The sequence below is a fragment of the Pseudorca crassidens genome, chromosome 16 (genome assembly GCF_039906515.1).
Source record: "Pseudorca crassidens isolate mPseCra1 chromosome 16, mPseCra1.hap1, whole genome shotgun sequence".
NCBI classification, from domain to species: domain Eukaryota; kingdom Metazoa; phylum Chordata; class Mammalia; order Artiodactyla; family Delphinidae; genus Pseudorca; species Pseudorca crassidens.
Genome location: NC_090311.1, coordinates 16,012,220 through 16,023,162, shown reverse-complemented (window position 1 = coordinate 16,023,162; position 10,943 = coordinate 16,012,220). Strand labels below are relative to the sequence as shown.

The 10,943-nt window shown below is 51.8% G+C and overlaps 1 protein-coding gene across 16 annotated transcripts in view; it reads right to left on the bottom strand.

Annotated features, from left to right (window-relative positions):
- The window catches only part of AFAP1L2 (actin filament associated protein 1 like 2), a 123,676-nt gene that overhangs the window by 27,779 nt on the left and 84,954 nt on the right, over positions 1-10,943 (bottom strand). For all 16 annotated transcript variants that reach the window (XM_067709310.1, XM_067709307.1, XM_067709308.1 and 13 more), the window contains 3 exons: positions 10,152-10,280; positions 3,760-3,834; positions 2,295-2,389 (listed from right to left, as the gene is read on the bottom strand). In XM_067709310.1, the coding sequence (XP_067565411.1) occupies positions 2,295-2,389; positions 3,760-3,834; positions 10,152-10,280 (299 nt within the window). The remainder of the gene's footprint in view (positions 1-2,294; positions 2,390-3,759; positions 3,835-10,151; positions 10,281-10,943) is intronic.

Below are 10,943 nucleotides of genomic sequence, written 5' to 3'. Positions count from 1 at the left end.
GCCACACATCTCGGGTGGTGGTGTCTTTCCAGTGCAGCAATAGGTTCCTCTCGAGCCTCTCCTGGCCCCGATGGCCCACAGACACAGCTGATGCCGGGAGTCCGCTCCAGGGGACGACCACAGTCCTGGCCTTGATCGGAGGCCCTGCGTCTCACACCCCCTTCTGTGCCGGGGTCACAGAAGGCTAGCAAGGGAGCACTAAAAGCCAGCCAGAGTCCCGGGGCTGCCGGACTCTGTGACCACGACCCGGCCCCAGACCCTGGGTTCCCAGTCCACCACCACGTTCGTCAAACACGGGCTTCCAGAGCGAGTCACCGCTAAGAGGCTCCACCAGGTGAACGCCCCTCCCATCTGGTGTGGACCCCTAAGCAGCTAGCTGCCCCACGTGGGGTGGGCAGTGGCACCCCACTGCACAGAGGCCAAAGGCACCCCGGTCAGAATCACACATGAACTCAGGCTAGGAAAGTTGCAGCCCTGGCTCAGAGCATCCACCTCTCCTTCCCCCCATCCGGCAAGGGGTGCTTGGGGCGTAACCCGAAAACCACAACACCTCCCGTCTGCTTAAAACCAGCAACAACTGGATGGGAGCTGAGAGGCCATGCCCCCTCCCCAAGTCCCGGCGCCAAAAGTGAGGGGAGCCTGCAGCGGAAAGGGACACGACTTGTACCTTTACTTGGCTAAGAAGCCGAGCTGAAGTCCGGGAGGCCGCAGAGTGGCCCAGAAACCAAGAAACTGCATACAAATCCTGGGCCTGCTACCTCCCAGTGGTGGGATCTTGGCCAGTTGTTTTAACTCCCTGAGCCTCTGTTTTTTGGCAGGTGGTGGGAGGACCATGTTTGTGTGCACCGAGTGGGCAGCGGCTCAGAACATGACAGTCACTCGTGGCATCAGCATATTGGGGTACCCAGGGCCTGATGCTCAGTCCATCAAGTCTGTCAGCCTGAGATGAAGGGTCCCTGCCAAGCTGTCACCCAGCTCCAGGGGCTCCTGCAGTGGGATGCTGCCCAGACATTCCAGGCCTGCCCTACCAGCTGTGAGAGCAGCGGGCAGAACCGTACTGCCCCCAGGAAGGCATGAATGAAGGGGCCAGTCTGGGGACGGGACCCCCTCAGTGGTGACCTGAGCCTACGGATCCGGTGATGGATGGCTTGGTGGGAGCTCAGTGACCGTGCAGTCCCACGGTCCCAGAAATCCTTCCCAGCCAGATCCTAGCGTGGAAAGAACTTGGGTTCAAGTTCTGCCACTTCAAGGCTGTGTGACACTGGGATATTATAAACCCACTGATTCTCGGTTCTTCACCCATAAAATGTAAATACTACCACTCACCTCACTGAATACCACGCCCCCTGAATAAGAGGCGCTTAGGTGAGAGATGTTTACGTTCCTTTCATTTAAACACCAGGAAACAGAGGGCCAGAGACCTTAACTAACCTGCTCAAGGTCAAGGAGCTAGTACCTGGCAGAGCTGGACTCTGAACCCAGGTCTGTAGGAGTCCATAAATCCATCCATCCACGAACATGCGTGTGGCCTACTGTGTGCAGACACAGGACACGAAGCAGTAAACGAGACAAGTCCCTGATCCAGGGAGCTTACACCTACTCTGGGAGGCAAATAATAAACATGGAGGGGTAACTGGGCGGCGTGGCAGGCAGTAATGGGGGCAGGCACCGAGGTGGGATGCCTCACATGGGTAAGTCAGGGAAAGTCTGTCTAAGAATGTCTGAGACAGGAGGAGGGGGCAGCCTTTGAGGGGCCAGGGCCCGGGGACTGCAGAGTCCCTGAGGCAGGACTGACCACAGGGGACAACCCAGGAACAGAAAGGAGGCTGGTGGAGAGCAGATGCAACGAGGCTGGAGACGCAGCTGGGCCAGACCGTGTAGGCCCTGGGGCCACGTGAAGGAATGTGGATGTTCTGTCCCAAGTCCAGTGAGAGCTCTTGGTGGGTTTCAAGCAGGAAGTGGTGTGATGTGGTTTACATTTCTGAAAGGTCACTGTGGCCTGAGCTGGTGCCCATGTCTGTACAAGGCCCCGCTCACGGGGTGCTGGTGAAGAGCCTGGCCTAGCCTCGGACACACAGGGACCCTCATCTCGCACTGCCGTTCCTCTTTGCGCTGAGCAAATGATGTCACCTGCTAGCACGCTTACTTGTCTCCGTCCCTCCCGGTGCCCCGGACCCCACAGACAACAGGTGCTCCGAAAATGCCAGACGCTTGGCGGACTGACACCTGCGAGAAGCATTGGACCTTCACGGGACCCAAGTCAGGGAAATGAGGGGTCCCGGACCCACACTTACAATCTTGGGTGGCGGAAGGTCTGGAAGACTCTTCTGAGGGGCCGAGGAGTGCTGGCTGGGCTCGCCGTTAGTCAGTGGGCTCTGCTCCTCGGGCGCTGTGGGAAGCAAGCAGAAGAGGGCTTTGATGAGGGGCACCCAGGCTTGCAGTGGAGTCTCAGTAGCCAGGAATGTCTGGTCACATGAGCCCCCAGTTCTATTTGGGCAGGTGTTAATTACCCAGGCAGGCGGTCCCTGGAGCCAGTGTTGTTTTTCCTCCAAGAATAGGGTAGATCGGCCATGGGCAGTTTCCTCAGGAGGAACTGGTTTGAGGTTTCTGGTAGGTTCCGCACCCTCTCCTCCACCGGCCCCATGTCCAAAACGCCCTGGCCACAGAGCTTCAGTGAGTGGAGGAGCTGCCCGTGGTCACTATATTGAGCTGCTCTCAGCACCGACCCTGTGATTACCTCTGTCCACCCCATGGTTTCCCCGGAAGGCAAACAACCTAGGGCCCGGGGGCTGCTTTAGTGCAGGGGACTTCTGCGGAGCCCACGCTTGGTGGTGGGGCAGGAGGTGAAAGCCACACTGGGGACCTTGGCCACCAACCCTCTGTGCACTTTTAAGGAAAAGGCCCCAAAGGCTCTTTTGAGCCTGACCATTTCAGCAGGTGGCCAAGCCAGCTGGGGACAGACAGGTTCAGGCAGATCTGACCCTGGGGCTTTGCTGGCTGATGTCCTGAAGCCAAGTCTTTAACAGGACCGAATGTTTGGGGATGCTGTGTTCCCACCTCTTGCTAAGCCTCTGCCTTTGAGTCACAGGCTTGAGAGCTGCGAGACGGGGGCTTCTAATCCCCTCTCCTCTGCAGCTAGGCAGCTCTGCAAACCTCTGGGTCTCCCTGGGGTCCTGCTGGACCCACTCCTGAGGGTTTTCAGACAAAAGCAGAGAGCAGAACAGAGAAGATTAAGAAGCCATGGAAGACACCACCTGTCCTTCCAGTGGAAGGTAAGATGTTCTGCCAAGTGATCACCTTTGAACAAAACCTTCGATCGAATATTAAGGCAGCTGCTGACATCACCGACTCCTCGCCATCACCCCCCCCCAACACACACACACTCATAAAATCCAGACTTCTGTCAAAAGTCATAAAGCTGGGGCTGTGGGATCAGCACCTATACAGCTGCTTTCTTAGAGCATCTGAATTATAACTTCCTATTCCTGGGACGATGCTGGGAAACGCTGAGAGATTTTAGGGACTGAATCCTTATCCACGAAGGGGACACGAGACCTTTAAGAGGCAAGGAGGTGGCCTGATGAGACATCCCAAAATACATCAACCCCAAATAGCATCACCCAAAATGCGACTTCCAAAAATAACCCCACCAGGCCTGTCTGTGGTCCTGGCTGGGAGGAAGGAGGGGTGGGACGGGACCAAGGCTTATACTGGCCCCCTTCCTGGGAGCTGGCCACTCCATCAGCGGCAGACCCGTACCTTTGTCTTGGGACTCGGCATCCTGTTGCTTGTGGACCGTCACTTTGTTCATATAAATGTACTCCTCGTCAGAACCTGCAGAAGGAGGATGGAAGACACAGGCTTCATGTGATTTCATGAAGGGAAAGGGCCTCTAGAGAGAAAGGATGTCCCCTCCACCCCTCAGAGACATTGTCATCAGCCTGGATTCCAGTAAAAGCATACAACATTTTGAGTTGATTGAAAGAGTCCACTGTAGAAAGAGCTGACAGATTTCCAAAAAAAGAAATACCACATTGCTGACTGTTAGTTTTCTAGCCTGGGGGGAGGGGAGGGGAGGGAAGGGAAGGGGAGGATACAGAAGGATAGCTTTGGGAATAAAAGGCTTAAGTGGAAAAGCACCCATACCTTAAAGATCTGCCTCATATTCCACCAAGCAGAGATTTCTCTGGGTTTCCTAGCATTTTGTTTAAATTGTAAAATATTTCCTATCAGTCATTCTCACCCTAGTCTGAATTACACTCATGGGCTAATCAGAGTGAGGTCTATATAAGATAGGTCATATTCAGGACCTGGAAGTTTAGCTCCCAGGCCTCTAGGTGGGGTGCCACTGTGGGGGCCTGAGCTCTGGGTTTGGAGTGGGGAGTGTGCTGGGATTTGGACCTGCAGGACCAGCAGCTACCTGCTCTACCTGCAGTGCACAGCCCTTCCCCTCCTTTAAAAACATTTCTGTACAGGCTGTCACCTTCCCCGTGCATGTCTAGGCAGAGAAGGGCTTTGACCCTTTCTTCAGAAGCCTGCAGAGGAGACTGATCTGAGTGTTTCTCCTCCTAGAAATCCTCCTGCATTTCTTTGTGCCTCTTAATTTGCATTTCCTAGAAACTTGCGGCTGATAAATTCCAGTGGCTGGAGATGATGCTACAGAGCCAAAGAGCCCAATTCAAACCCCTGGCGAAGGAGGCAGTTCAGCGCCAGCCAGTTCCACACCACAGACCGCCTAGACTCCAGCCAGCAGGCCTGCGTCAACAGAGCCCTGAGAACCCAGAGGAACAGGAGGAGGATACGGCTGGATGGATCTTCCTCCATCAGCCCGTGGGATTGCCACCCTGGTGCCCAGCCCTACCAGAACCAGTCAGCAACGTCACCCCTATACCAAGGGCCGCAGCAGCTTATCAGAGGGAACTACAAGGTCTAAACGTAGTTATCCACAACTTGCATACTTCCACTGAGGGGCTGGGTCTGTACCTCCTCCAGAGCACGGCACAGGATTAAAGCACTCTGCAGGGAGAAGCAGGAGACAGGGTAGGGGATGGGGGGCGGGGGGCCTCGGCCAAGCTCTGCCATTAACAGTAATTCTGAGCAAAACAGCTAACCTGTGTGCCTTAGTTCTCTTGCCTGCATAGTATGGAAAATAATTGTGATGAAATATTGCCTAGTTCTACCTAACTGAAATTTTCAAACGTACAAAACTCAAACGTTAGGAAATTTGAAAAAGTAGGTAAACTTGTAACTAACAAAGATTAAGAATCACAGCCTAGGGCTTCCCTGGTGGCGCAGTGGTTGAAAGTCCGCCTGCCGATGCAGGGGACACGGGTTCGTGCCCCGGTCCAGGAGGATCCCACATGCTGCGGAGCGACTGGGCCCGTGAGCCATGGCCGCTGAGCCTGCGCGTCCGGAGCCTGTGCTCCGCGACGGGAGAGGCCACAATAGTGAGAGGCCCGCATACCGCAAAAAAAAAAAAGCCTAAAACATGGGAAATAATTCAAAGGCTCAATAATAGGAAAATGGTGAAAGAAACCATGGCACATCAACATAGGTAACAGCAGGTCACCTTTAAGAGTAAATGGATTACCGGCACAACCATTTTGGAAGTGATCTTGGAGGATAATTTAATTTTAAGTGTTCATATTCTGTAACCCAACATTTCCGCTGCCAGAAATCTATCTTGAAGATAAACTCCAGCATGTAAACAAAATTTTATTTGAGGGTGTTTACTGCAATATTATATGAGGTTTTTTTTTTTTAAGAACAAAACTTAAATGCCCACGAATAGGGGGCTGGTTGAATATTATTGTTCATCCATGGATGGACACTACCCACCTGTGAAAAATCACAAAGTAGCTCTATGTCTGCTGTTTACAAAGATATCCAAAAATCACAGTTAAAGGATCATGTTTCAGAAAAGCAAAAAAAAGAAAGAAAGAAAGAAAGAAAAAGTATGAGAACTGTCAACATAGGGAAATGTGCACAGGCAGCAATTCTAAATGTAAAAATAACGCAAAGCAGAGTACAGAGGCAAACCACAGCTACATGAAAATATCCCGATGACACCGATAAAGATCAAAAAAGGAAGTGAAGGAATGTAAATAGTGTTTAATGTTCATTTCACATTCTTTTCTTTTTTCATACTGTTAACTAAGCCCACACTCCCGTACAAAAGAAAAGGCAAGATATTGTTGTTATTGTTTTAACTGTTAGACTCTGAGCAGGTGCTTCCCCCCCAAGACGGTGATCTGTAAATTGCAGAGAAAGCTGGCACTGGCCGTGTCACCAGGCTGCGTCTCCCTCCTTGGACACTCTGCAGGCCATGCTTGACTAGGTGTTGATTCTCAACACCGTCCAGTTGGTAGGTAAGAGGCTCCCAGGACCATCTGCAATCCTGTGAACTTGGCCCTGGAAAGAGAAGCCTGATGAGCTGTCCCAGGTCTGGGAGGCAGCAGCCTCGGGTTGGAGAATTTCCATCATTGTCTCATTCATTTTCAGAAGTGCACTGAGCACCAGCACTGTACTAGGTGCTGGGGATACAGCAGAGAACAAAACAGACATTGTCTCTGCCGTTGTGAACTCACCAGATCGGGGGAGGGAGAGGGAGAGGGGGCAGACCCAGATTGGGTAGTCGCACAGGTATGTGGGAAATGACAGCAGCTACAGGTACAGTGGAAAGGAGAGCTCATGGTGCTTTGAGCAAGTGTGTGGATCCTGGGGGAACGACCCTTCTCTGAAGAGGGTGGTGGGAAGGGGTAGGGAGGAGGGGCCCGGACCCTCTTACTACAGCTGCATAGACTGAACGTTTGAAGCATTTCCCATCACAGGGGCAGCCCTGAAATGTTCCCAGAGTCTCTGAGCAGGGTACTGGGGGGCCCACAAGGTTAAGACAGGAAAAAATATCGGGCCCCCAATAGACAGACCTCAATCCATGTCTTGACCTTACCACCTAGACAAAAGGCAAAGAGAGTGGAAAATTCAGTAATACACTGAAGATCGGAAAATGGAAAATTCCATTTGAAAAGTGCACGCACACGCACACACACACACACACACACACACGCACGCACACACACACACACACACACACACACGCTCTGCCCCAAATGTGTTGAAGTAAACAACAGCTCAGCCAGTGGAGACCACAGCCTATCTTGAAATGATCATCCTGCCTCCACCTGTAAGTCCCGTCAGGCTGAGTTAATTTTCTGGAAGATACACAGTGAGGCAGGCATGGGAAGCTGAGAGAAAACGACCAACGCGTTCAATTTAAGGGGCTTTGGATTCTATCCCGTGCAGCATAATTAACCTGGTACAGACTCATCTGGACCGTGGAGAGAGGAGGGGAGCGTAATGGTTAGGTCTGCTGGCCCAGGCCCAAGCCTGGGCTCTGCCACGCATGGCCATGTGCCTAAAGTAACTTTCCAAACCTCAGTTCCCTTGTTGGTAAGATGGGGACAGCAACTCCCTCACTGCCTTCGGACGGGGTTAGATGACATAATCCAAGTCATTTCATTCATTAAGCACGGGGCTGGGAAATGGTAAGAGCACAGAAAGTGTGAGCTGCTGTTATAACCACTCTGCCATCCGAGAGGGTGCAAAGAGGACCAGAGGGGAAGTTCGAAAACAGTGGCTATTCATCCGTGGGCACTGACCTGGAGAACAGAAGTGACAGCCGAAGGCCTTGGTACGGCTATGCGCATTTTATCGGTGGTCTGGGTGTGCTCTGGGGGCAATTCACACTGGGGGGCCCCCGACCTGTTCTCAGCAGCTCCTGCAACCCTACAAACTGCAGAGAGCAAGGGTGGGGAAGGCCTGACTTTATGAGAGCAGAACATACACACATCAAAGGTGAAACAGAGGTCACCCTACAGGAAGCCACACTAGACCACAAAGGGGACCCCACACCGGGAGCCCTGATGGAGTGGTGAGAACCAAGAAGCAGAGGTCAGACGCCATCACAGGGGTGTTTCTCAATTCCCAACAAAGGTGTTCTTTATCATTAAACATTCGCAGGTTGGAGCACATCTAAATGGCCTGGGAGTGTGCTCTGTAAAGAATTCCACCGATGAGTCCTTCTGTGGAGTGATTCATCCCTCTGTAACTTACCTGCTTTGTAATGGGGATTTCCCATCTGCTCATCCCACCTTTGATGTGCTACTGACCAGCACTCAAGGCAGGTCAGCAGATGCTCACTACAAAGCTAGGAGGAGCCTGTAGAGCTCAAAGGCAATGAAGGGGCTGCCGGAAAACCCCTCTGATGAAAGGCTAGGGGAGCCAGATTATGCCGACGGAAGAGAAGGCTGCCGGGCATATAGCAACATGCTCCAGCTTCATGACTTCTCTGATCTTCAGACAATAGGAACTAATTCCACAGGGAACAAAAAAAAAAAGGAAAAGGGACTTTGAAATGTAGCCCAGTGGACGCAGGCTGGATGTCAGGGAGGAGTCCCTGACTGTGATGGCCAAAGAAGGTGCACTTCCCTCCCTGGCAAGGATCTGGGCTATTCCTACTGTGAGACAGATGGATTAGATGTCCTCTTACTGTCCCTTACTGTCCCCAAAATATCACTTTCAATTCTCAAACATCCGATATAAAAATAAACTCGACTAAACTGTTATGACTTCACAAGAAGGTGTTTCTTTAAAAAAAAAACACCTGTGCTAGAAATGAAACCGTATGTCCACAAGAAGACTTGTACAAGGCTGTTCAAAGCAGCCTTATTATTCATATTAGCGCAAATGTGCAAACAACCCAAATGTCCATCAGCAGTGAATGGACGAGCAGATTGCAGTATATTCGCAGAAGGGAACACCATTCAGTCCACAGCATGGAGTGACGGAGGCCAGACCCAAGGCACAAACCACCCAATTCCATTCATAGGAAGCTCCAGAATGGGCACCGCTAATCAATGGTGGTAGAAATCTGAAAAATGGTTGCCTTGGGGTGGGGCTAGGGAGGAATTCTTGCCCTGGGAAGGGGCAAGAGTGAATTTTCTGGGATGATAGAGATGTTCTACGTCTTATTTTGGGTGGTGGGTGCACAGGTGCATACAGCTGTCAAACCTCACTGAACTGGGCTTCCCTGGTGGCGCAAGTGGTTGAGAGTCCGCCTGCCGATGCAGGGGACGCGGGTTCGTGCCCCAGTCCGGGAAGATCCCACATGCCACGGAGCAGCTGGGCCCATGAGCCATGGCCACTGGGCCTGCGCGTCCGGAGCCTGTGCTCCGCAATGGGAGAGGCCACAACAGTGAGAGGCCCGCGTACCGCAAAAAAAAAAAAAAAAAAAAAAAAAAACGAAAAAAATAAACAAACTCACTGAACCAACTCCTGAAGATCTGTGTACTTGACTGGATACAAAATCTAGCTCAATTAAGAAGATAGAAAACCAATGAACTCACAGTTCTGTGATTTACAAAGTCTTAAAACAATGTTTTCCTGTTTTCCCTTGGGCTGTATGACACTGGGCAAGTTATTTACACTCTCCAGGCCTGAGTCTCCTCATCTGTAATAACAGCAGCAACCCCACAGGGGTGTCTTGAAGATGAAGCCCGAGCAATACATGTGCGGGCGGGAAGTGCTCAATTAAGCATTAGCTATGATTATACCAGTTTATTATCCCTTCTCTACTTTCAACCATAAGGAAAAGTGCTCTTCGTGGGCTACTGTGTTGAGTGTTCAGAAACTCCTGGGGCTGCCGTACACGTCCCATCACTCTTGCACTATTGTTACGGGCTGAACTATGTCCCCCTCAAAATGCATGAATTAAGTCCTAACCCTGAATACCTCAGAATGTGACTGTATTTGGAGAAAGTGTCTTTAAAGACATAATTAACATTAAATGAGGCCACTGGGGCGGGCCCTGATCCAGTATGAATGGTGTCCTTATAGGAAGAGGAAATTTGGACACCGCCATTCACACAGAGGAAAGATGGTGTAAAGACCCAGGGAGAAGGGGACCATCGACATGCCAAGGAGAGAGGCCTCAGAAGGAACCAATCCTGATTTTTAGCCTCCAGAACTGTGACAAAGTGCGTTTCTGTTGTTCAACCCAGTCTGTGGGGTGTCATTATGGCAGCTCTAACACACGTACAACCATCGTCCTGCTTCCACGGGGACCTCTTTACTAAGGCCCCGGCCACACTCACTGCTGCTTTTGGTGTAAAGCCGGAGGAGCTCGGCCAGGCCACTCTTCTTCACCACAGCTGTGCTGCTCAGGTTCTCTTGGTCAAGAATCCTGAGGAAGTCATCCAGCTCTGTCAGCAGCTGCTCCAGGGCTAGAGACAGAAAACAGAAGAATCCCTTATAGCAGCTGTCTTCTCTCCAAAGGCCCAGCTCAGACACACCTCCGATCCCACAGCATCCCACGACGGACCCTCCGGTCTTGAGGGGTGGGGTCCAGGGTGAGGCCAGGCAGCACATGGGGGGCCCAGCCAATAGGTGCAATTCCCAGTGCCAGCATCGCTGGGGAGAGGCAAACAGGCCCTTGGCTTCGAGATGGACAACCTCGGCCAAAGCTGCGGGGCTACCATTTGCTGGAGTGACAGTGGCCAAGGTGGTCCAGTCAAGTCTATCAGGCTGTGAGAATCTGGAAACAGGATTTTCTTCCTAATAAAGGTCAATCAAAACAGCTCAGGGTCTGGGGAACTTGAACACAGATCAGACCCCCAACCGTCAAAAGAAATGCTGTGGTTGACCCAGTTGTTAATCCTTTCCCCAAGGATGGGGAAACACAGAGTCACTTCAGGGAGATGAAACAGTGATTACTCTGTGCCCGCAGGAATATGGACAACCTATCCAAAGCCACACTTGGACAAACGAAGCCTTTCCCTGAGATTCTTCAGTGACTTCAGAGCCGCTTCAATTGCCACTAGGCCAGCGTCACTCCCAAGCTGGTTAAGGGCTGTGGTGCCTCGGATCTAGTTGTCAAATACGCCTCT